Source organism: Centropristis striata, chromosome 22 (genome assembly GCF_030273125.1).
Source record: "Centropristis striata isolate RG_2023a ecotype Rhode Island chromosome 22, C.striata_1.0, whole genome shotgun sequence".
In the NCBI taxonomy this organism is placed as follows: Eukaryota; Metazoa; Chordata; class Actinopteri; order Perciformes; family Serranidae; genus Centropristis; species Centropristis striata.
The window spans coordinates 9587559-9615281 of record NC_081538.1 but is presented as its reverse complement, the minus strand read 5'-3'; the positions used below and the strand labels follow the sequence as shown (position 1 = coordinate 9615281).

At 40.7% G+C, this 27723-nt stretch overlaps 1 protein-coding gene across 1 annotated transcript in view; it reads left to right on the top strand.

The window, feature by feature from the left end:
* The window catches only part of foxp2 (forkhead box P2), a 135032-nt gene that overhangs the window by 17612 nt on the left and 89697 nt on the right, over window positions 1-27723 (top strand). The window contains exons 3-4 of the mRNA XM_059325695.1: window positions 14820-14886; window positions 15600-15665. Coding sequence (XP_059181678.1) covers window positions 14820-14886; window positions 15600-15665 — 133 coding nt within the window. The remainder of the gene's footprint in view (window positions 1-14819; window positions 14887-15599; window positions 15666-27723) is intronic.

Below are 27723 nucleotides of genomic sequence, written 5' to 3'. Positions count from 1 at the left end.
GCTCTGCGTCATCATCCGTGTCTTCGTCCGTGGTGGAACCCGTGAGAGATGAGGCCTTCATTCCTCCCTCTTCCCGCTCCCCATTTTCTTCACTTTCCTCCTCCATAATCCCCCCATCCTCTTCCAAGGGCTGGACGTACAGACCCTCCATACCGTGCGGTGGTCTGAGAGCCAGCTGTCTGCCCGTCCTGCCGTCTGTCTGGCTCGGAGGGTGGCACACAGCAGAGTGCCCCTAGCCTGGCTGCAGTGATACTGTAGAAGGGAGAGCATGGAGAGGACGTGACTTGACAGATGGGGTTCGGTTACAGCTGAACATTGTGAGTCTGAGCCAGGCCTATTAATAGGACACATATAACTAGACGAGGGCAGGCCAGTTATCCTCTCAGTTATCCCTGCACAATATGTTTGCTAGTTACAAAATAAATAAAGGGAAATATAGCTTTTACAAAGCACTGTAAAGTAAAACAAGTGTACAAACAGGTCCATTACTACAGCAGCACCAATCATTTGCATTTTAACTGTACTTTCCTTGTGGCTTTTTACAAGCCACAATTAAACAATGGCTGAGATGGGGAAGTGATAACAGAAACTGTCATGTAACTCTGTGATCTCATCATGTAAATACACAGCTGCACAGTTAAAGTAGATGGAGAGAGGGCTTCCTTCAGGATTAACAGAAATGCACCCTGAACTAAGACTTGCTAGCATTATTCATTAGCTTGAACAAAATGTAATTTGCTTTAATTGAATAAAAAAGTGCAGTTGGTCCTCCACTGTGCTCCAGACTGAAATATCTCAACAACTGTGGATTGCACTGCCGTTATATTTCATACAGACATTAATCTCTGAATGAGTTGTAGTGACTTTGGTGATCCCTTTACTTTTTATCTTGCACTGTCATCAGGTCAACATTTTTATTTGTACAGAAATGTGGTCTATAAACAGATACCTGCATAACTAATGTGTTAATGTCAATGTTAGCGTAGCAACATGCTTTAGTAAGAGGGTCAACATGTCACATCAGCATGCCAATATTAGCATTTAGCTCAAAATACCACTGATTACAGACCACAGAGCTGCTAGCTTTGACAGCTCAGGTTACTATTGCATTTCCATTTTATTTCCTACCTTTTCTCTTAAGTTATTATATTTAGATTATTGTGTTGTTATTCTGTTACTATACTACATTTAATCTATGTAGCTCTGCCATGTTAAATGTATTGAGATTGGAGTCTTGCCTTTTATGTATTCCTTATTTCATTAGGACGCCGAAATCTTTTCTGATTTTATCTAAATTGTTCTTGACGAGTTGAATAATAAGGATTATGAAAAAAAGACAATGTAAGTTACTGTACAAACAGTAAAAACACAATTTTCAGAAAGCCCTTTTCATCATTGATTAATCTGCTTATTTTCTTGAATAGTTGATTGTTTGGTCTATAAAATGTCAGAAATGGTGAAAAATGGTCGTCCCAATTTCTCAAAGTCCAAATTAATACAGTATCTTTAATTTTTTTTTGTTAGTCAGTCCAAAGCCCAACAATATTAATTTGATGACTATATCAAACAACAGGAAATCTCCATATTGTTCAGGTTGAAAACCACCATTTTTGCATGAAAGTTACTTTAACAATTAATCAATTATCAAAATAGTTGCCATTTCCCCGTGTATAGACTAATTGATTGTTATTGTGATTGATTTTATGATAACTCTTTATCTGTTGTGGGAGAATTTACATAATGTTGTGCAGCACGGTGCTGCAGTGACTACACCTACACTTAAATGGCCACAGTTTAAAAACTTGTGTCATCAGGACTATATTTCCCTACCTTCTGCAGAGGATATGCTTCTGGAATTGATTCTGACCTCTGACCTCCACATGCAGACTGCATAAAAAAAGATAATTTCCCAGTTGGGATCAATAATGTCTCAAATTATTATTAGTGCTGATACTGTGCTTGAAATGCCTTTGTGTTAAGTGAGTATTGACATCTGGATTGAGTTTCACGTCTCTACAGCCGTTGGTGGCAGCTTTAGCCTGAGCTTCACTTCATCCTGGAACACAAGACTGAAGACTATTCTGTTCTCTGTGGTGCACCGAGTTAGTGTGTGTGTGTGTGTGTGTGTGTGTGTGTGTGTGTGTGAGAGAGTGTGTGTGTGTCACTGTCTCAGATTGAAAGTTTGACTAATCATGGATACGCACTGTAACTATACCCCTAAATCCAGTATATCTTGTAAATAGACTTTAGTGCTGGTTATTTAATCCTTCACAGGTAGGTGAGCAGGTTTTTTGTCCTTAAAGGACCCTTTGTTCTTCACTGTGAAGCTTAAAGAGGTTCTCTTTTCACTTTTAATTTCGGCCTTTTAAATAGTATCAGAAATTCTCATTTGTAAAGGCGGATAAACAGTTTATACAAAGTAACAGATATTAATAGTAATCATCTTTGTATCATTGCTTTGTTTTGTATTTTTTTTAATTTTCATCTAGCTATCTAGCTTGCTGTATTATAAGAAAAGTATAGTTATTTATTGGTTTAAGAGGGAGGGTCACTTGTAGGCCCTTTGGGCTTTTTGATCTTTCCTGCACATTTTTTTATCTGTTTCTTGTACTGTTCTTTCTTCATGATTGTATGTTTTTTAAGTGCAAACAACAATAAATAAATAGTTCAATAGGCTCATAAAAATATAACAAAACAATGTAATAATTAATCCAAAAGGTACTCAGGAACTATGGTTCCCATGCAAAATGATTGTTTTTATTTGTCTTTGTATTTGTATTTGTTCAGTGTTGACATTATTATTATTATTATTATTATTATTATTATTATTATTATTACATGTACAAAAATGTATTCACTGCTGTTATTTAGTCAACCCTTTGACTCTAACAGAGGACAACACCGGCTTGTGTGTCTGCTGTCTATCAGTAGATGGCACTGTGTGATCAGAGTACAGAACATGTCAGATGATCCTACACCTCAGCCAAATAAATTAGCATTTTCAGTTTGCACACATTTTGTGTTAAAAATTTCCGAGTGTGCAGATGGTGTTAGAGAGAAAAAAAATCACCATTGAGGGGAAAGGGAAAATATGAAAACCTCCCATGTTATTTACAGCCCATTGTGCCCTGTGTTACCGTAGACAGACTGTTTCTACAAATGTCCAGTAGGTGGCAGCAGACCACCACATTACATGGTCCTTGTTCTCTCCTCTTCACTTCAACCAGATGCTGATTCCTGCTACTTTTATCTGATGTTTTTGTTTTTTTAAAATATTAATTAGAATTCGTAACACAAACAAAAACAGAAAAACAAACAACGGACCAACTTGTTGCATGTTAGTCAATATATAATGCATAGCCTATTTTCAACGAGAATATATATACTATTTTTTAATCACATCAAATAGAAATTTTACCGACATTTTTTCACTAAAACTAGGCCAATTTCAGAACATTTTGGATAAACTAGAAGGCAACTGTGCAACATATTTCGTGCCTGGCTTCCAATGTGGGAACATAGTTTACAACTACTGGGGATGAATAACCCTGTTTTATTAATATAAACAATAACTAAGGAGATGTCGAGTATTTTATGTTTTGGTCAATCAAAAAAAAAAAAATTCCGTTTTTTTAAACGCATTTTAAATTCACACATGCATACGTAGGACAAACCGGCTGCGAAATGTTTCCTTCATTAAAACAACAACAAACAAACAAACAAATATAAGCATCTTATTCGTGCACAAATCACATTTCCCACAGTTAATCATTCATAATATAACATGAAATATAATTAAAATATTGCCTATTCAAATGTTGACAAAACAGACAATAAGAAAATATACACTTCTCGCGTTTCTTACGTTAAAAAAATTACCCCCCACCCTTTCTTATTTTTTTCAGTTAATAATCTGGTCATTCATTTCTTGACCGTGAACGTCTCAACGGTTTGAAAAAAAAAGAAGAGAAAGACGAGACAGAATAAAGCAAAGCCTTTTAACTACTGCTCAATGTAGGACTGGCTTCGGATCTACTATTAAATGAATAAATAGGCTAAATTATCTTGTGAAGGTATGACAGAATGGATAAAAGAAATTCCTTCAGTCAAACAGTGAGTGCATCTACATCTTCTATTTTTAATAAAGTATTTATTTTGCAGTTAAGTATTTATTTATGTTTTATTAAGAATGAGTTACAGTTAGTATAAACTTATGTTTACATTAAAATACATAATTGCGTATTATAATAACAATATTCTGTAACATATTTAACGTTATTGATTAGCCATCATTTTACTGTATGCACAGACTGCCAGACGAGTCTATTTTTCTCTTAAGAGTTATTAATAACATGCATGTAAAATATATTTTTAAAATAAGGCTAATTTCAAATGTGTGACTAAAACGCCATATATGATGCTGTGAACGTGCAGTTTAAATTCTGACTTGAAGGATACTGAAACTATAGTATATTTTGTTTCCTGATTTACACAATCAGACACATTTTATCTTCATTTTGCATCGATGTAATTCCTCTTGATTCATTTCATGCAATAATTATGACATGTTTATTTTATGTAGAATTATAAGAGTCTTAATAAATAAGGCTACGTGAGAGATGTAGTTTACTGCAAATATGACAGGGAAACTGCACGACCTCCTGTGAGAATATGTTAAAGATTAGAAAGGGAAATAACGTTTGATGTCGGTCAGTGAGAAGGAAACCAAAGAAAAAGTTCTTGTTGAAATATTACAGGAACATTACGGGAATATTTATATATAGCCTATTTTTTCTCATGTAGTGTCGCCACTTGCGGATGTCTTTGCAATAAAGCGACTTCTTGGTATTCTCCTGCATATCGACACAAGTTTGTGAGATCCAGCACCGGGCGCACTTATCTTCCAGTGGAAAAGCACCGTCCCGTTACCGGAGGGTTCCCGGTTCACAGCAGTGCGTGACTGTCGGTGAAGCTTCCTATCACACGGAGCTCCTGACAGAGCAACACCACGCCGTGAAACGTTTGAAAAAGGGGAAACAAACTTTTAAAATTACTTTTTTTGTTTACATAGCAGGTGGCCCCTGACGTCACACGGGGTCGCAGTACGCCCAAAAATAACAAACACACCTCCGCGCACAAGCAAGTGCCTCCCCCGGGGGGGTTTCTAGTCCCAAATATACTTGCTTGCTGGGATACAGCTTGATGTGTGTTTGAATCGTAACGAAAAAAACAAGCCGCGTCTTCCTCGCATTGCGCGTCATTCAAACAGGACTCAGTGTACTGCTTTCCTCTGTTGCATTAGTAATAACAGCGGCGTTGACGGGAGACAGCAGGAGAGAGTGTGTGTGTCTCCGACAGCGGTGCCCAGCGGAGGAATATTTGAGCTTTTTATTTACTCTGCAGCTTGTTGTTCATTTTCTCTGCGTTATGGTGAACTTGGACAGTCACGTGTGAAGATCTCTGCAAACACAGAGGACGACGACTTCTCACCTGGTGTGTCCCTCTGACTTTACCGCGAGGAAAATATACCTGCCATTTTTCGTGGTAAGTTTTTCTGCCCAAGAGCCTATTTCTCTCCGCACTCTTTGACTTTTTTTTGTTGAATTAGGAAGTGGACCGCCGGCCACAAGTTTGTCCTGTGTTATCTCGCGCTTTGCAACTTGACTTCCAAACATTGTAATTTACACGTTTGCGTACGAACTTCCTGTGCTTTTAATTACCGAGCAGCTGTTAACACATATTTCATCTAGCATTTTGTTCGCCTTTTTCATTTTGGAGCTTCAGACAGCACTGTCCACGCTTTGCCTGGTCTGGAAGCTGAACAGTTACTTTTGAAAAGCCGACTTATTGTTTCATATGTGCACATTGTTTTAACCATAATTCAAATTTATGCACGCGGGAGCCCATAAACGCTATTTATTTACCACCAAGTGATAAATGGCACATCTAAAAACTAGTTATTAACGGTACTGTGTGCAGAAATGTGCAAAATTCGGTAATAATATTGAACACTGCCCTATTAGATTTTTTATGTAATCTATATATGCGTCATAATGTCACTATATATCTGCATTAATGTCATTGAAAGCCATTTTACTACCTGTTTATTGTTTGCTGTAATTTATAGTGTATTGCTAAATTGCAGTAATTACTTAAACACAAGTAAACAGTAAATTAATTATGTGTCATACAACTTGTATGTCACATATAAATTTATCCTTTTATTATGATGATTACTGCAGTTTAAAAAAATCATTCAGTGTTGGCATTTTCATTTGGGTTGCACTTAGTTTTAAATGCATTTTTTAAAATGAGTGCTTATGCTTTTAAAATAAAAAAGCATTGCCACAGTTTCTGATTCTCAAACCTATACACTAAAATGAAATGCAATAATATTTAAGGCATAGCAGCTGTTTATAATTCAAAGTGTTTTATTTGCATGATGAATATCTGTGATTATCAGCAGTAAACACCTTACCGTGCTTGCTTGCTCCATTTTTATATTCCATCTTTTTAGTCCAAAAAACAAACCAGGATGTTGGTAGCATATCAGAATTCAACTAAAATCTAAAATTCTAATTAAACAAAACAGTGTAAGCTAATAAAAGCTTCTGCTGGGTTCCTCTATGTTACTCTTTGTGTCTTTCCACTGTTCTCTTGCAATCACTGTGGCCCAAAAATCAATAGATGTAACTTTTTTTTTTTTTTTTTGCAAAGAGAGGCTAACAAGGTAGTGGGAGCTGCTGAACTCTTCAGGCCTGTCCTCTGATCAGCTTTCACCCCTGGATTAGCTGGATCGACCCTCCTTGTTGGAGCCGCAGGGTGCACAGGTGTTCCCTCCTCAGTTATGCAGGTGTGGGCCAGTTCCCCCCTCACTCAGCAGCTCTCACTCTTCAAAGGCCAGGCGGCAATAAATGCCCCTTGTGAAATATGTCATCGACAGTGCACAATGAGCCCCTTTGTTGAAGTGCCCCTGTAATCATTTCTTAAAGCATGTTTAAAACTGTCCATATTCTCTTGTTTACTTGTTGTCTGGGTAGTGTGTGCACTTTATTTTGTAGCACAGGATGCATTTTCCCCCTAAGGCGGTGGGAGAGATGGAGACAGACTTGCCATTAGTCTCCCTGCAACACTGACCGTTGTTGGGAGCAGTGCACTTATTACCCGGACTCTCCCCACTCTGCGTCCATTTTTTGATTGCTGCATTTATCATCGGGCGGTCGTGCTCTACATTATGGTAATAGGAAAATGAATGTCCTCCACAGGATTAATGTGTATACCCTGTCATACGTTTCAATCATTTATCAATATTAAGATTCAGCTTTCAGCTCAATGAACACCGGTTGATGCATGATTTTATCTTAGATATGGAAATGCTTGCTTCCAGCTGAGCTGAAGTAGAAAATGCTTTGCAATGTTATTTTTTAATTCTGAAAACTTTGTGTGCGTTTGCTGTGAATGCAGAAACTGACAACACATGCAAAACCCACAATCACAAAGTCCAGAAAGTGGATTTTTTTTCTGCACAGATCACATCAATTCTGTTTTTTTGAGTCAGAAGTACTTCTTAGGCAATGAAACACTTGCTCACTTTTGGATTAGCTTTTGAATTGCACCATCACCCATCCCCCAACACCTCTGTAATGAAACAGACTGCTCGCTCAACCCTTGAGGTGTTGCTGCGTTTGGGGGGGAAAACGGGTAAGAAAACCAAGGGAGTGGTGCACCAGCTTCACTTTTCTAAACATCTCGCTGAGGTCGTCCACGTAAGCCAACACAGTTGTGTTTTCACATGTAGCTAACGTGGCTCTGTTGCAAAGCTTAAAAGCAATTAAAATGGCAAATGTTCAGGTTTTATCCCTGTTAAGTTCATAGAAATGTTTCCATGACAACCTCCATGCAAGTTAAAGCAACCAGAAGTGATCAAGTCCTTTTTTTTCCCTCCTCCCCTTCCCCCTCCCTCCCTCCCTCCCTCCTTCCCTCCCACTCTCGCTCCTCCACCTCTCCCCTGTAAGAATGGAATTTGTGTTGACAGTTTTGGCCTTTAATGGCACTTTTGTGCCGCGCAAAAGTATTTGTTTACAAGGATCATATACTGCAGGCTGTCAGCTTCGGAGAGATTGACTTCTTAAGATAAAAGAGTGTATTACATGCTTAAGAGGCCACCCTTTTGCACTGTAATTATCCACATCACAGTAATGATGTTTTGTGTGCCACAGTTACTAAGAGTCTTGAGACAGCTCAGACTTTTTTAGTTCCGCTCTGGGTCACTTCTTAAGCCCGACTCGACTGTGTTGTGAGGGAGAAACGTTGTGACTCTTTGGCCGGAGAAAGCTGTGCAGGGTGGGGTCAGGGGATGAGGATTAAAAAGGAGATTGCACGCTGCCCCCACACTTATTTTTTTCATGCCGGCCATTTGTTTCATCTCAGTTCATGTAGAATTTGTTTGAGTTTATTTTTACAGGCTTCATGTTTGCTTGGCCAAGTTTAAAAAGGCTACGCTGTTCCATATTTACTCAGAACAAAACAATCAAGTGTCAAAACATCTCGCAAAGACTGTTTTGCAAATATTATATCTTACGTCATCATATCTCCCTCCAAGGATTGTGAAGCCACAGAAAGTGTAGCTTTTGGCTGGTTTGTGTAACCTCGCAGTGTGTCAGATTTAGAGATGGAAATGGACATGCATGTTAAGCTGTAAAACAAACTTTTGGTTTGCTTACACAATATTTCTTTAAAGCTATGTGAGATAATTTATGCCTTTTCATAAGGTTTAGAGTTCACCTCTTGGCTCCATCGTCTTGACAGTGACCTTGTAGTTTAGCAGTCTCCTGTTGAGCTGACACTAACACTAACTGGCTTGTCAGTGTGTTTATCCAATAAGCAACGTACTTATTTGAATATCAGTAACAGCAGCCGCATGCCTCGCTTGTTTTTCCTGCCCTTTGTTTCATTTTTTTTCCTTGTTCCTTGTCGAGTTAACAATCGCATGTTTACTTGCTGGTCAGTGTGGTGTGAAGGCATGGCAGCTTTTATTCAAGTCACGGTCAGATGGACAGTGTCCTGGTGTGAAAAAATGTGTTGGGTTTGAGGTCCTTGCCCTGAATTAAAGATAGAGGGTCAGTCGTGGTAAAAGGCAAGGTCACTGTTGCTCAGACTGCGTTCAGCCATCAGCCTGTCACTGTAAACAGTCCAGCCTCATGTGACTCTGGAGGCTAACTCACATCTCTGCTGTCTTTTAGTAATGACAACATCATTTCACTATGAGTGTGTGATAGATGCACCTCAAATCAGACAATACAAGTAAAATGGAAACTAGAAAAATAGTTACATTTCTTTGGGTCAGTTTCTAGCCAGGGTAATGATCTAAAATAAAAATGATTTGTTTTTAATCAGGATGCACCGATTGTGAATTTCTGGGCCTATACCGATGTTTAAAACTACAATTAGGCTGAAGCCGAAGCAGACAAACGTTCTTCTTGTTGTATATTTTGTTTTTATTGTTACCCCTTCCGGGTAGGGAAACAAAGAAATCTTAATTATAAAAAACATCTGAACATTAAACTAGTGCAAAATTGATGCAATACATCAAGACAGACATTTAAATATCAGCTGCTACATGAGTGCATCTCCAGTAGGACCCTAATAATACATCGATATGTATTGGTATATTGATTAAGTGATCAAAGATATCTTATATCATTGATGCAAAGTAAAACATGGATATATACATCATCATTTACTAGATGCACCTTTATTTAAAATTCATATATATTGACTAAATCAATTGCAGCCCCCTTAATTGAATCTAAATTGTATTGTAGCAGACTGTGTGATATCGGTAAATATCATATTGTTATCCAAGGAATTGATAAAATATGGCCTCATGATGAAACCTGTGATTTACAGCCCTAATCCCTAGTTTCAAATATGTGCATGACAGTGATAGCTTAACTTCAGCCATAGTTTGTGACCAGGATACAGCTACATCAATTACATTACCGCACCACTACAATACATCCTTACACTTAACTCTGCCTCACATCTCCAAGGACCTTTCCTCTTCACCCAGAGAGACACAGAGAGAAAGGGAAAAAAAAAATGTTTATTTCAAACATGTTGTGAGAGAGAAAAAAAAACACGGGGGGGATTCGTGACAGTAACAGTTTTTGACAGGCACATTAGGCTGCAGAAAGAGCATCCAGCTCGGGGCTGAGGGCATATGGTGCTGCCTTCTGCCGGCGTAGCTCTAGACCAAGTTACAACACTCGCGCAGGGTCACGACTGTCTCAGGTTTGTTCCTTCTGTCTCACTCATCTAAATAAAAACAGGATGGAAATGGGAGTGGGGGGTTGGGTGGTGGCGGCAGTGCCGAGTGGGTACGGTGGGTGTTGTACAGTAGCTGTGTCTTTCAGTAAAGGACAAAAGGAATGTTTCCAGTCGAGCCCTTTGGGCCAGGACATAATTTGGTCAAAATGTGCAGGAGAGACATTTGACATTTTCAGAGAAGCATGGCTGTTAGTTTGGGTTGTTTCACAGCAACACACTCTGCACCACAGTGTTTGTTTCTGGCAATACAAATCTGCATAAAACAAAATAGCAATTATCTAGTTACAGGCAAGTATAGTGGAGCGATTTTATCTCCTTTCACCATCTGAACACCCAGCTTGCGCTCTTGGATGGCAACCCCTAATCCGATGCTAAACAATGACCTTGTTTTCACCACATTGGCTCTGTTAGGGTTTCTACTCTGTAATGTGGAGAGGATGGACTTGGATAATGTGTAGGATGACGCAGGGCTCTGGTCTGAAGACAGCGGATCGGTGGGAGGGTAATTACAGGCTACTGTGCGGCTCTCTGGATTTTCCCTGGATCACAGCTATAGGCCTCGGAGCTCAGCCTCCATCGCTGCTACTCCGAGAAATAAAACGGCCACAACATATGGAGGCAGCAAAACAATGGTTTATTTTTATGATATTTGATGAGTGGTTTTTAATTTAGATTGTCACTTCTGGCAAGCAGCAGGGCAGATGGTGCAGACTTGAGTGCCCATTAGAGCCTAAATACCTCCAGGCAGCTGTTGGTCATAAAGTTTTTTACTTTTTTCATGCATGTTTTTTTTTTTTTTGACTGCATTTAACACGGCTTGGGTCAAGAGGAGTCAAACCTGTTACAACACCTGTTTCTGCATATGCAAATCTGTTGTTTTGTCATTTCATTAGGCAAGGCAAAAAGACAAGGGTCCCTTGTGGTTGCAAATGCGACTGGCACTGGGCCCAGTTGGCATGCTGCACAGCAGAAAGATGCTGGAGGCGGGGTGAGGGGAGGGACGAGAAGTTGGGTTTCTGAAGCAAAGCGACTCAACCATCGGATGCCTTCACATTACAGCTCAATCTGAATGGGCTCCTGAAATTTGGAGGCAAAGTAGTCTTGGAATTAAGGAAGGGGCCCCATTATCTGTCTTTATCTTCTCTGTAAAGAGCAGCTGTAAGTGAATGACAAAGGACATGCCCAGTAGCCAAAAACTGGCACACGCGTGTCTGGCACACGCCCCCCCCCCCCCTTCAGTGTCCTCTTCTCCCCCCTCCTCCTCCTCCTCCCATCCTCATCCCTTCATCATCTGGCGCTCTCCCGCAGCGCTCGCCTCTTAACCACATGTGCCAGTGCCGGGCCTGCTCTTGCTCCGGGGCTAATTGTTCACTGGTAAACTGCATGCTTGTTGGTGGGGGTCTCCCCTTCATCCAGGCACACAGCTTTACAAAGCAGGATGGTGGCGGTGGTGATGGCGGTGGGCGGGTGGGTGTCGGTGGGTGCGGGGGGTAACAGATCATGATCTCTCCATGCAGTTTATTTTCACTGTATAAGTCTGAAGATTGTCGGTTGTAATCCGGCCTGTGCTCTGAATGCAACAAATACACCATGAAATTAAAGGTTATTGCAGGAGCGTAATGCAAAAGCTCTGTTCGAGATTACCAAAGCTGTTTGGAGACCTGGGGAGAATGAGAAGGAGGGGACAGCCGAGTGAGCTTTTCTTTCCTGTTTCTGACAGTACGTCCAAGAATACCCCTCTGAGAACTGGATTGGTTTATGATTTTTATTTATTTATTCTTTGATTTGCCTGCAGTCTGGTTGCCTTAAGGACACTGCATTTAGATGACGGTGGTTGAAATTACAAGTTGATTTCTGTTCTCTTTGGCTTTCTTCTCTAGTTGTGCAGTATAACTGTCTGGTGGCTGAGTCCAGTCTAATCCATTGTTGCTAATCTAGTGCTATTGTAGTCCTTTCATAAGCACCTTCCTCAGCCTGGACCAAAGAGGTACATGGATGGATGGAAAGACCTAGGACTAGTCCCAGCACTGAGCTAATCTCATCTGATAACTCAGGCCTTCCTCCTCCTCCTCCTCCTTCTCCTGTCTCTCCTTTCTTTTCTCCCCCTCTCTATCTTCCTCCTCCCCTTCTCCACCAATGGCTTGGTGGGTCTGATTTGTAGTTCTGCTCCACTCTCACCACACAGACGGCATTAAAGCCAGGCCCCACAAGCCCCCTCTGATATGGGAGAGTTCATTAGAGATGTGCCTTTGATGGGCAGCCTTTTCATGTGACTACCGGTTTTTCAAATACCTTGATGTAGAAGCTTAAGAAGGCATTGTGCAGTAAGCCCTCCTTTTGATGCGACTTATTTAGATCTGCATAGTAAATCAGGGGGGAGTAAATAACCAGCCAACAGATGGAAGCAAGGAGATAAGGCACCGGCGAACAATCGCATTTGTATTTTGTTATGATGTTGACAGCAGCTAAAATTCACTAATCTGGAGCCACTGATCTGCATTTCAAAGAAATCTCATTTAGCAGCGGGAAGGATAAAGTTCCTCTCATTGTGTCTATTTTATTGCATTCTTCACTAATTTATCTGCCCACAGATTTAACGTGCAGGGCTCGGTGGTAGGAGCTGGCGTCCGCGCGTTGCATAGGGGGTCTTAAATACTGTGAAAGCGGTTACGTCTAGACTGTGAGCTGAGGGTAATTACACGTCTGACCATGAATAGAATGAGTTTGAAGACTCATCTTTCTTCGGGCAGGCCTGAATTGCTCGACTAACACTGATAAGGAGCATTTGGTCCCCACAGAAATATTGCCAGTGACTTTCCATAATGCCCCCCTCCCTTTTCCAACACCAAGGATGGTATTTACTTTTAAGATAAAGTTATTGTGTACAGTAATCTGACTTGTTAGCATAATGTCCTCTTTCATCGCAGGACCCTCCTTTCTCTGGAAGTGTGGAAGTATTTGTGGTCCGGGTCTTAAATAGTTTATCTTGACTTAGTGCACGAGCGCTTTATGTAAATATCAGCCTATAGCATTATTAGGCCTTCATGAATACTTGAATGCATTTGCCATATTTATAAGTTGATAGAATTTACCAGCGGTTTTGTATTTGGCATAAAGATATGTGTGGTATTTGTAAATCCCCACGAATTGGAGGTCATGCAGACTAATAGCATTCCTAATGCTTTTCCAGTGAATAAAATATGACATCTGCACAGCCCAGAGGTGTTGTGATATTGAAGTCTTCTCAGCAGCAAAGGGGCATTAACTTGAAATAATGTTTAATATCTAAATTACATTTAAAACTATGGGTTGTCTTCACTTCTTTGGAAGCTTGACAGCTTTAGTCATCCTGTGCAGGCAGGCTTTTTGCAAATTCTCATTCCATAGAACTATTTATCAGTTTTTCCAGTATGTAAATGTAAAAAATGCAAATGAATCATGTGATTTTTTTATGATCCTGAACTTGTCAAAGCATCTCATGTCTGTTTACCTTACATATGTGCACTGGTTGCTGCCAACCCCCGCCTCAAACCCTCTCACCCCAGTCTGACTAAATGTTGCACAGCAATCTGTGCAACATTTTCCACAAACTCAAAACAGTGAAAAATTATAGCAGTTGGCATGTTTTGTTTTCAGCTGTGCTCTTTGAGCTGAGGGCTTTTTGTACAGTTCAGAGAGCACATTCCTTAGGATTCAGCAGTCGCTGGTTGCCTGTAGGGGTCATTGGAATTCTGGGAGAATAAAGGGGAGGAAAAAAAAAGTCGAGGAGAGGAACATCCAGGCCGTTTTGTGCCCCCTCTGCCCCCGGCAGCAAAAAATTTGCCCCCACAACACTCCTAAACGAGGGGTATTAATTATTTTTTTTGCTCTAATGCTCTAAATGTGGTTTATGTGCAGTAAAAATGTCCAGAGCAATCTGCAGCTGCAGTTGTGGTATTGTACACTCCTGCTGTAACTGTGTGATTAACACAAAAAATCATCAATACTAATGGTCTCTAAATTATACAGATGCTGTAGCATGTGTACTTAGATGTAGACAGCTGAATGGACCTACATGAGAAATCAATCGTGTCAGTTTAATAGTGTGATTTACTTGGCGTTGAGAGCTTGAGCCTTCCAGGCACTGCACCTTTTAACTTGAGAGAGTAAACCGTGTGTGGAGGTGTGTGCGGGGTTGGGGGGGGGGGCTTTTACTGTACTGTACATTGCCTGTTTGTGCATGCACACACACACACACACACACACACACACACATACACACACACACACACACATAAGCTCTCATGCTTCACAGCAAAATCCAGGTGCACTTTGTTGTTTCAGAGTTTATTGCTTTCACCTAGAAGTCATACAGACAATAGTTATGCAAGACACAGTCTAGCCCACACATGTCCACACCAGCACCCAATGTACCAAGGAAACATTTCAAAAAAAGATCAGCACATCATGAATAGCTCTAATGGTATACTCTCTGTTTTGTTTGATCTCAGATATCTGACATCGCTGGACTCCTTCCACTTCTGTGACGGACAACAACGGCAAGTTCTCTCCCTTAGGGTGAGTATCTGAACATGGTCTCTTCATGTCCATCTGTCAAAGAATCCTTAACCTTGAGTGAGATTACAGTAGCATTAACAGTGTCTTTTCAAGGATCAGTGGTAAAATGAACAGTAACCTACAGTGTCGTCTCAAGATCATTATTTTTTTCTCTCTCGAGCCTTAAAACTCCTTTAAGGCATATCTTTATTTATTTGAAGAAAATGATTGACTAATTTCGGAGGGGGGGTTTATCAAGACCCGAATTGTGTCTCCATTGTGTCTGCTCTTACAGTATTGTTGGATCTCCAGTGTTTGTGTGATTGTAGTGGCTAGTGGAGGTCAAGGGGCCCCCCATTCCCCCACTCAAATGTAACAAATCTTCATCTTGTCCACCTTGATAGAATTCCCCCTCCACTGGGCAACCTTTCAGTTGTGCCTGTTTGGTTTTCACACCCCAAGGATTTTCAATCTACTCTAGCTTAGAAGTTATGATATGCATTATGGCCGACAAATGTGGGCAAGCTTGGATATCAGGTTTTTTTTATTTACTTTGTTGATGTCTTGATTGAGATTTGTAGTAGAATAAAGTGAACAGGGTTAGTGCACCTGGTATGTATTTATCTATACGGACTATATAGAATCTATAAGGTAGAGGTGCAGCTTTGTTCAATGTACTGCTCATATTATCCGTCTAAACTTCTATTTTTTCCCCCCATTTTTTTTCTTTTTAGGATGAAATATGCGCTCTCTGCGCCCGTAGAAAAAAGCAGACGACACACACTGTAAAGTCCAAAGTGGTAAGTGAAAGCAGTTTACCTTGTCCGTGCATGCCTGCTGTTGTGTTTTTCCTCTTGATACACGTGTCCACTGTAATGAGCCACATCAGTCATAACTGTTGCTGAGGTTTGGCTTCAGAGTTGCACAATCCTGGTTGCTGTAATGACAAAACAGCAGAGCAGGAATGGGAGAATACAACCTGCTGATAATTAAATCCCATCATTTGAAAAACTTGTTGGGATGGAGGAGATCCAAACATGTTTTATTAATCACCTAATATATAAAGACTCACTGATGCATCTTGGCAGTTCTGCAAAACGTGGACATAATCAGAGATACAGATTGGTGACAAATTAAAGGAGCAAAAAGGCTATCAGGATCTTCCTGAACAGCTTCCCTGCTCCTCACCAAGTCTGAGGAACTCTGTTGGAGGGATGAACACTGTTCCTCCACAAGATATTCCCTCATTTTTAAATAAAACCTGTATTTAATCTGGTAATCAATCCCAAAATCAGGTTAGAACAAATACGAGTGACTTGTTTTTAAGCAATTTAAGCTTTTACAAACACACTTTGTCATATGCTTGTACAGTAGACTTCGTCCAACCCTGATTTGGTTTTGGTTGGGGATGGTGGGGGGGAGAGCATTGTCTTAGACGTTGGCTCAAAATCTTCCATAAAGTCTGTAGCCCCTTCACTCAATTTCTACACCTCCTAAATCACTCAGGGACCCTTGGTGCGCGGAAGCATCTTCATTTCATAGGATTCGCCACTATTTTATTCAAGTTTTCCTTTAATTTGTCCTTGGTCTGCAGCTCCAAGCTAATGATACAAGATGGCGTTTGTCACCAGGTCAGTCCACAAATGAGTGTGAGGAATCCCAGTTCATGTAATGGGAATCACCAATTACATCTCCATCTTGACTAATGTGGCCATTCTATAGATTAGGTCTCTTATATACACACATGCATCCACGCTGCACGGTTACACACACACACACACACACACACACACATTTCAAAACACAATAAAACTTTTAATTGTGTTGGCTTCGAGAGATCTAAACTAGATATGGAAGTGAAGAGTCAGGTCTGGGGTCAAAAGAGTGACATTTGTGAATTTTCCATGTACTGTCACTCAATCAGTCATTGCCATATGAATCATCTTTCACACATCTGCATACATATTCAAAACAGCAGTGAAATGTGAATTGTCTTTAAATGTGTAATCTTTGAACCCAGAGATAGCTGTCTGTTTACTTTGAATCCAGGTTTATTTAGATATTCTCCCACAAACCTCAGGGAGATAATCTATTTATCTCATGGAGAAGTATCGTGAAGTAGGGCCTTTGAGGTACAGAAGTGATTGAAGTGTATGGGCAGGGGTAAAGATACTGGGTGGCTTGGCTGGAGAACCAAGTCCATCTCCCCAAGAGTCCTATCTTTCCAGAGCAAAGCAGAGTCCAGATTTCCTTTTCCACCTAAAAGAGATTTAAACATTAGTTCTTAATTTGTCTAGTATTCAGTTAAATCTTCAAAGATGAACTCTTACTGCATATCTACTGGGCTAAAAAAGTCCTTCTAATCATTGCAAAAAAGTATAATTGCCCCAACACTGCAAGCCCTACTTCCAATGTAGACATATATAAAAATCTACAGCAATTAAATATATCTCTGGCTGCTTTTAAAGAAGCTGCAGTTCGGACTGAACAGCCCTATGCTCACATTTCCAGTTTGAAATTGATTTCTTGTCATAGATCAGAGACCTCTTGTCATTCCACTTCCAATCCTCAAATGGTTTCTCTGAGCCTGCTAACTGTCGTCCCTGTGAGTGGGCAAACAGGGGGAACCTCCACGGATCTTTACCCTGGGCACTCAGAGCAGTCGAGGGGGTAGAGGCAGAAATCAAAGGGACTTGGATCATTCCCCATTGGCAGCCTCCATTGTCTAACTGATTTGGGATTGGTGGAGAAGGTGAAAACTGCGGGGTGGAGTGTGGGGGTGGATGGAGATCAGGCAAAGCAACCCCTTTTTTTCCCCTAATCTTTATCCACCATTAACCCCAGTGCCCCAGTGTGTGGCTGAGATCAGGGCCATTGGTCAATCCCCCATTCACTGCCACCCAGAATATTTTAAAGTTAAGCCCCCTCGCTTAACAAAAAAAGTCTTACTCATCAAAGGTTTACTTTCCCTTCTTTCCCTCTCTGGCTTCCTTTTGCTCTCAGTCCCAAGGATCTGCTGCCCTTCTTCATGCACCCTTCTCTCTATGGTCCACTGTTTAGTCTTCACACTTAGGCACCGGGGAGGGAGAGAAGTTGGAAGTTTTGGAAGTTCCCCAAGTTTCCATATTTTGGTTTAATGAGGTTTGGTTTGGGGTCTGATAGTGCCGCTCCGTGAGCAAATTGGAGCAAAAGTGGATCGACCAATGAAGTCCTGCCCTTTGCTGATCTCTGGGATTAGGAGCTGTCCTGTTTTTAAAATGGTCTCCGGAATTGTACTTAGATTATTTCCGCAGAGGAAATATTTTTCACACCTGTGATGTATATTGCCAGCTTTTTTTCTTTGGTCATTTGCAGCTGAGAGCGCGCCATATGAAACCCATTACATATTGAAAATACAACCATAACAAGGCTGAATTTAGTCCAGATCTCCTACTCCACATGAGCATTTCATATTCTCACTTTTTCTCTGTTATACGGCCCAATCCCATTTCTTATTTTTATCCCTTGTTCTCATTGTTGAGTGCCTCTCACTTTTCAACTACCCTCTCAGTCGATCAAATGATAGCGGTTCAAGTCTTCCCCCTATGAAATGGGGACAACCCTTCAAGACTCTGATACATGATCATAGCTGTTGATGGCGTTTACGTAAACAGATGCAACAAGTTTGTTGTCGGAATCTCAGCAGCATATCACATGGCTCGACAGCCGGTCTTACTCAGTTCTCATCTCTGAAAAGCACATTACCAAAACAGGTGTTATTTAGAGGGCCATATTACTCTACCACTTCACCCTCTACCCCAACAAGAACCAGGACTCCCTGCCCCTATCAGTTCTGTTTCTGTGGCTAAGTGGTAGGGACAAGGTGTGTATTGGGATTGGCCCCATGTCTTTTCTTGGCAAGTGTCAGGTGTATTTGATGTGAAGCACTGACAGACAGAATATATATATATATATATATATATATATATATATATATATATATATATATATGCATCTCCACATCCGCTTTTGTTTTATATATATATATATATATATATATATATATATATATATATATATATATATATATATAAAACAAAAGCGGATGTGGAGATGCAGGGCAGACAGTGAGGAGTGAAGAGAAGAGATTGCATGGAGAGTGTGTCCAGAGTGCTCAGTTGCCATGAGAATGGAGTTATAAAGCGGGGAGGTGAGGAGGCTCAGAATGAGTATTGCCGTCACTTCTCAGGAGCAGATAAAGAGGCTCAATGAGTCTATTGATCCTCGTGGCTGCCTATGCTGTTCCTCTATTTCTCTTTCCTGCACTCTCTCTGTCATCCAGTTGTTTTTAAAATACCAAATATTCATGCTATTTTGCAAAAGAATGTGATTTGGGAACAAGGAAAAGGATACATTTGCCCTCTATATGTATATGTGCCTCATATCAGAGATGACTGATACTTTAGCACCTACTGATTGCAAATGCCACATGCTCTGCCTTCATTTCTATAAACGAGGAGGGATCAGATGTTTCACGTGTTATTCTTTCCCTGCAATTTAATTGGGGAAAGCTTGGGTGCGGAAGCCGGACTCGATGGCATCTCTCCAAGAGCCTGAGATTATTGTGAAACCCAACCCGAGGCAGGCATGACATCAGAGGAGCCTGACATTAGTTTGAACTCCTTATTTCAGGTGGGAAGAATTATGAGTGGCTTCACTCGCAGGTGATCGTGTCCAATGAATCGGTCGCACACAGTCGTGCATTCTTCTCCCAAGGTCTAAATGCTGATTGTCTTGACAGATTGAACTCGTGTGTTATCACCAAACTGTCACGCAGACTCATTTTTCAGGCTGTACACACAGTGCTCAGTTTATGTTAGCCCTTCACAGTCCACTGTTTTATAGGGATACTGTCATTATGGCAAACACTAAATCTACACTATTTTAACCCTGCTGATAAGTTATATTTATCTCAGTGTATAGACAAATCAACGCTGAATTCTTAGTATTAAATACACTTCCAAAACATAAACTTTATGTTAATATTGTCAAATACTGTACATTAGAGGTTGTCAATCTTTTTTCAGCCAAGGACCTCCTAGAAGATAGAAAACATACCGGAGACCCCCTCATGTATGTCCCTTGGAATAACTGGAAATAGACAAATTTTTACAGATCATATTTGAAGTGCATAAAATAACATATATTCATGTTTTAATCTTAATACATTCAAAGGCTAAGTAAAATATGAATTCTAATGATTTTAGGTAAATTTAAAATATTTAATATATATAATAATTAATACAAAATAATAAAAACATAATAAGGAACAATAATAAGCCTAGGTTTGGATTAGAATATGATAGGCCTGTAAAATAGTTTGTGGAAAGGAAATAGTTTTGGTAAATAATAAAATCTGATTAGAAAATAAGTAGAAGCTAGAGCAAACTTTACATTCGTATCTAGTTATCCATACATTTTTCAGTGACCCCCCTCAGCAGTGTCACGGCCCCCACTGTCTGAACAACTGTTGTACGTTATCCGCAAAAATTGGCGTCTGGGAAACATCCGTCTGTTTTTGTTTTACATCAACCTCAGAATAGATTGCAGCAATGACATTGTTTTTTTTTGCACCCTGTGGTGAAATAAGCCTTACATTGTTTAAGTAATCACATACAAAGAGGTTTGTATGAATGTAAATGAGATTGTTTATTCTGTACCATGTTGTGTATATAATGAGATTTAGTTCTGTGCGTATTTAAATGGAATGACAAATTGTTTCGCTCAGAATAGATGTCATGTTTTAATTGCATAAGTGTGTCTAAATTGCACATTTTCATTAAATACCTCTTATGAAAATGACACATTTTTATCGTCTTTGACTTCACATTCTTAAGATTCCTTCATTAGATAGTGCAGCTGTCACTCACACTTTCTCTTTTTTTTAAGTAAAAGTTTCAGATCAAACCACGCGGTCACAGCCACTGAAAAAGCTTTTACTCCAGAGGCAACAAGCCAACTCCTTTGTTCATAATGATCACTTGATCGCGGGCTGGAAAGGGATACAGGCGGCAGCGCAATCCTACAAGAGCTTGGAATCTGACTTCCTCACCGCAAACCACAAGCCCAGACAGTGCAACTGTTACTACCTGGTTGGAGACGAAATGGGCAGAAAGCATCTCTGTGTGTGTGGAAAAAACACACACACACAGACACACTCACCCAGCATGCTCGATTTGGGTCATAGAGCTGACAGACAGTGGAATGTGAATGTGTGTATGTTGACAAACTCCACTGCACCCTGAATGGGGTTTGTGATTACACCTCATCATGCGTGCTGCATCGGTCCTGTCCCCGGCCCCCCGAATCCTTCTCCCCTCTGCCTCTCTTCCCTTTCACTCCCTCTCCCATTTCTCCCTCTCTCACCACACTGCCTCATGGGCAATCATGTGGTCACACTACCTGACTCCTTGCTGCTCAAGAGTGCAGTTGACAAAAACAGCCCGAGGCCCGTCATGTGGAAAAGATTCAGTCGGCACACAGCATACATTCGACCCCCCCTCCCCTCCCCACCCGACAACTCCTCACTTTCTCCCACTAAGTAACTGAAGCACCAGGGTGTTTCCTTCTCCTGCTCACCTGTGAAGGGAAATAGCATGGCTGTCCTCCTGTCTGGGTGTGTGCCAGAGTGGATATTTTTGTGTTTGCAACTTTGTGGCCACGGTGCATGGACGCCGCTTTAAACAGCCGTGTGTGCACAAGTGCGTAAGGGTGTCTGTGTGTGCTTTTTTTTCGCCCAAAAACCCGACTCCCTCCCACACTCAGGCAGTCTCTCTTTGTCAGTTGAGTTGCACTCCTCATGTCATGTAACATAAAGCTGGCGGTCAGTGAGAGCTCTCAGCTGTCAGTCAGCCTGGTGGTCCTGGCCTGTCGAGCTGCTCACCTGTGTTTATTGGACAAGACCTGCTCCACACTACCCAGGGAGAGCACCTTGTCTCTCTTCCTTTTCTTTTTTTTCCTTCTCTCTCCCATGCTTTCTCTTTCACTTTGTTTTTGTCTACTTCCATCATTCCCTTTGTCCATCTTCCTCACTCATTCTCGCCGTCTCTCAGCACAATATCGCTTTTTATTTAGCTTCTCTCTTTTATTTTTCAAATCCACCGCAACCTTTCCCCCCTGTTTTTCACCTCGCTGTCCTGTACAGTTTATTTTTCCTGGCTTTCTTCCCTGCTTCTCTTTTCTGCTATCCCCGCTGTCCGTTTTTATTTTGGATTATTTTGGGACCTCTTTGTCAGTCCTTCAGTTTTAAAGCCGCCGCTGCCGCCGTCTCTTCAGCGACGGTGTTCATCTCTTCTCCGCACCTGGCTGAGCACACGCACGATCATGCACGCACCGCCGCTCGACGACTGATTGAAACTTGTGTCTCAAAGTTGCTAATGTTCACTGGAGCATTATATTGTAGATAAAGTAAATAAACTAGGTTACCATGGGAGAAATCTCTGGAATAGACTGCATTGGTCGGGCAGATGACACACACACACACATGGCCTCATACGGAGGCTTTTCTCTCTTTCACACACACACACACACACACACACACACACACACACATAAACAGGCACACATACATCGAGCAAGTGGCTGGAAAGGTGTCGGTGATGTTGAGGGGTGAGCGGAGCACAGGGTGGGGAGATATTTTCTATGGCTCAGGAATTTCACAAGTTTAATGTTTTTTGAGGAGCTCTCTAGAAAAGTAACCTGCAGACAAGCACTCGCTTATATTGTAGGTCCATAGAATACAGCCAGCATATAGCATAACTTTATAATGCAGAGGTCATTTATTTTTTTGCTCGCTGAATCTCCCGGAAGCCATACTTAACCAGATAGCTTTCACAGATGTTCAAAAAGTCTTTTAAGAAAAGTTATTAACTTACCCAGAGCCAAAGGTAGTCTCCATCATTTCTTTTATTTAACTTCTCTTTACTCTCAACTCTGTAATTCTACTTTTCTTTTCAGAAGTTTCTTTCAAGCCAGTCAGTCCAATTCAAATGTTTTTTTTGTTGGAAAGATTCATTAGCTAGGCTAGTTAGCATATTGCTTAAATGCAAGGGCTGACTCTTTGTGGGTTTTAAACCAGAGTCCACTGAATGATCTCTCAGGTTAGAGTGCCAGCGAGGCAGTAAAGCCACACATCGGAAGAAAACCGCATTCATATTTCCACCTGGTATTGTATAAAACTCCCCTTGTACTGGCCGTGGTTCCATTCTGTGCAGTAAAGTGGTATAGGTGACATGGTAATACATTTGCATTGTGCCCAGTGATAAATACTCTACCAGGTCTTACTCACTCGGCTGCCTCCGAATGTGTCCGGACAGCGTCTGTATTGTCAAAGGCACGGGGGTCATTCAGAACTCACTCTCCCTCCCTTCTGCCTTTTGTCAAACATTTCTGTGCGGGTGATAGTTTTCTCATTTATTTAGTGAATAGTCTGCGGGTGAAGAATAAAGAGAGTTTTACATTATGGAAATGATGGAATGGGTTATAATCTCCCACATATTCATCACGGCAGACATTGGACCCTTGTGATACCGTTCTCCATTTGGCTATTGTTCCGGTTCTCTTTCTGCGTACTGTTCCCCTCAATGGGTGAAGCAGGCTTTAATCCCAGCTCTCTTTGGAATGACAATGTTTACTAGCTATCATTCAATAAGGAGCCAGCAAGACACACATCCCTCTGTCAGTAAACGCAGGGTGAATGTGCTCCAACCAGATACAAAAGGAATGGTATTGTTAACCATGTGAGGACAAGATGGAAGGGTTAGCTACTTGACCAAAGCGACTGAACGTTTGTGTTCACCGACTGAAACGTCTCGATTTATTGTCAAATGACTCCCGTTTCGCCCATACTTGCTTTATATATTACTGTAAACTTAAGAAAAAGCCTTGCACACAAAAGCTGCACAGATTCATTGATTTATCGATTATTTGGCAACTATTAAATGGTCAATATGTCATTTTCTGGTGTTCTCAATCGTAACAATAACAAAGACGGAGCAATGGCATCATTGCAATCAGTTACAGTTCCTTCAGTTTTCATTGTTTGGGTTTTTTTTTACCAAGAGCCAAATTATCTAAGGAGGTCTCCTCACCTCCAAAATCATTGGAACTGGTGATTTAAAATTGTACAAAAACAAACAGAATAAAGCAGTTTCATGTTAAAAATCAGTGTTCTCCAAAGCAGTTTGGCTGGAGTTCAGCTGCTCCTAACGTTTGCTCAGGTCTTTTTTCTCATAACTTGAAATCTAGCAAATTCACCTTCCAGTAAATATATAGTTAAAAATGACCAAAAAAAAAACAAAAAAAAAAAACTGGATCCTTAAAATATAACCGAATCAATTTATGAAAGCTTCTGGCAGACAACAACAGCACTACATAGAAACAAAGGGGAAAGATGTTCTTGATTAAAATGACAAGTTTCCCTATAGCTTTAACAATTTGGATAATGTAAGGACACACCTCAACAAAATATGTAACATAAATCTAGTCAATTTTTAGACATTTTAATTGGGAATAATAAAATAATAACCACCAATTATATTTGACAATCAATTACTCCTTTTGAGTCACTTTTTATTAAAAAAAAAAAAAGATACAATTCTCTGATTCCAGCTCCTTAAATGTGAATATTTCATGGTTTCTAGTAAACTGATTACCTGGAGCTCTGGGAAACACTAACAGTTTTTCACCCTTCCCTGGCGTTTTATAGACCAAACAACCAATTGATTAATCAAGAAAATAATCAACAGATTTATGGACAATGTCATTATCGTGAGTCGCAGCTCCACTGAACATGCCTGTGGAGTTTGCTGGTCCATATAACAACACAGCGACATGGCAATGTTGGGTAATTATTGGCTGTAAGTAGGGATTAGGGTGGTGGATGTTGACAGTAAATTGGCTCTAAGAGCGTGTGTTTAACACACCTTTGTGTGGATCAGACACATTCTTACAGAGACTGAAGGTGTCTGTACATAACCCCCCTCCTCTTCCTTCACATCGCCCTTGTCATGTATTTACAGTTCACCAATAAATATGGGCTTATTTTTCTCACTCACTTATCTCTTTGAGGCCGCACAAGCAGGCTAATGAGCATTCTAAATATAAAACATTTTTTAAAAACATCTAGGAAAGCTAAGATGTTTGTCTGGCTTTATTTTCCCTTTGCTCTCCCTCCAAATTGTTTTCCCTTCAAAGTCTTGACAGCAATAGGGATTAGTGCCATAGCTGCTAACAATCATTAGTGTGTTTTCACCATTGTGTCATGCACTGTTTTCTACCACCACCCCCAGCCTTACCTCCTGCGTGTCTCCTGCTTCCGTGCCGAGAAAGAAATGAAAAACAATCCTTGCGACCTCCAGCGACCCCTCCTGACGCACAGACAGTTAAATGGTTTGTAAGACGTTTAATTACCAAATGGTATAATCGTTATTCATCTCATCATTAGATGTATGATATTAAGTGAATTGCCTCCCATGGGTCCCTGTGTTTCACAGATCAATAGATTTAGATGGAGCTTGAAGGGGGTGGGGGGGACGGCTGGTCGGGCAGTTAAAACACTTCTGAGGCCCCTGATATGAACACGTGCATTGTTTGTGCCGTGCACCATGGTGACATTCACTCATTTATTTATGCAATTAGCTGTTATATAGGTTTAATTATGCTAATTTCTCTGTCTGCACCCAGGAATGGCAGTATGTCACTTTTTTTAATGGATTTACGGCTCCTGGGTTTATTTTGATGGTGAAAGGACATGAAACAATGGACAAGGTTATGGCACCGCAGACTTCCCACCGGCAGAGTGCTTGCGTTTGCACTTTGGGACACTTTGTTGGTATCGAGCATTGTTTGAAGGCATTGTGGAGATTGCTAATGCAGCGTGTACACCTCAGAGGCCCAGTAGCCTGCAGCTTGATATCGCCTGTATTCCCAATGTGAATATGGCTGAGTGGTGATCGGGGACTTGCTGCACCACAAGCTGCTATTCACTGCAGCCGGCACTACTAGCCTGAGTTAATTGTCCATTATCTGCTATTATCTAAGCTCTACCCCTCTCTGTCTCTTTTATTCTCTCTCACTCATGATTCTAGCCGTCACCACCAGTTTCACTCCCTCAGTACGCTGCATCCACTGCCCCCCCCCCCCCCTCCCCTCCCCACCTACTCTAGCAACCTTATACCAGTGTTGTAGCCAAGTCCTGGCAACTGAGTTCAAATAGTAATAATGATTGCCTTTGTTCCTGAGGTACCTCAAACAGGATTCTGAACATGAAGTCAGCAAAGCATTACGTTCATTTCTTGTCTTATCATCTCCCTACTTGAGTGGGAGGCGCTCTTGTGTCTAATATTCCCATCCAGAGTAAAGATTTGAAGAATATTTTTATGACAAAATATGCAGATGTACAGAATACATTTGCTTTTTAAACAGTATGTTTAATAAGTGTTAATGGATAACAGTGATGTGATCTGTTTGACAAAAAAAAAAAAATCTTATTTTAGATAAATACTATTATTGAAGATGACAGCAGAAGACTCTTTTCTCCTGCTGCCTTTAGTTTGATAAGGTGATGGATCTATGTGCTGAGGTGTTTGAGGAATCCTCAGAAATTTCACTTGATGGCACTGTTTTCCTTTTTGCTCCAGCTGAAGCAACAGGGCATATTTTATGTATGCTGGGCACAATGTGAGAAGCGTGGCTGTGTCTTCCTCTCTCTTCCTGTCCCTGGGCACCAAGAGACACGTAGGAACACTGACAAACAATAAGATCATGCACTATACCATTTTTAAAAAATCATGACACTTCAGATGAAAATGGTTGAAAAGCAAGTACACATTGGCACAGTTACTGCACTGTAGTTCATTAATTTTTTGTGTGTTTTGGAATATTTTTTGTTCTTTTTCTTGATGCTTTTTTTTTTCTTAAGAAAAGTTTTTTTTTTCTATCTGAAATCTTCCCTGCTTGAAAGAATATAATGTATATTTTAATGTAAATTTAAACAAAAAACCCTGTCACTATTCAGCAGTTTAAATTAATTAAATCGCATTCCTCGTGTGCTGCCAGGCGTTGCTTTAATAATTACATCAACAAGATGATAGAAACTATAAGGCCTGGAGTGTTTCTGCAGTTCATTTTAATCCACACCTTCCTCTCAACTATCACTTGATGTGGTGGGATCTTCACCTGCAATTAGTCTTCAGATAATACACACACACACACACACACACACACACACACACACAGTCATTCATGCATTTTAAAGCGCTTTTATTTTTGCTAGTGTTAGAGTTTAGAAATAAATACAAAATATTAAAGCTTAAAATACAGTTGAAAGGGAAAAATGCTTGCCCTTTGTCCATTCCTCTCCCTGCTGTCTAACAGGGAGGGGGGGGGGGGGGGGGGGGGGGATTAAACAGAGTTTAAATAGAGGTTGGATGGATGGATTGGGGGTGTGTAGGGCGGTGGGGGTCAAGATCATATTAAGTGCTCACAAAGCAAATGGTTGAGCATTAGGAAGTGTTGGTCTGGTGGCCCTGCCTCATGAGCAGCCTTTAAAGACGCAATATATCACAGTGAAAAATAACCCGGGCTTGTATTTCGGCGTCGTGCGCATCATAAATAAAGGTGTGCCACGTATAATTGAGGCTCGTGCATGGGGAACTCGGCTGGAGATGAGAAATGGAAATCTGTGTACTGGTAAATAGATAATCACACAAAAGTAATTGAGGTTTTCAAACCCCAATCTAGTCTGCCAGCATGAGCTCGTTTGCATGTTAATCACGTCAGTGATTTCCCTTCATCACAGGGAAGTCCGCGCACACTTCC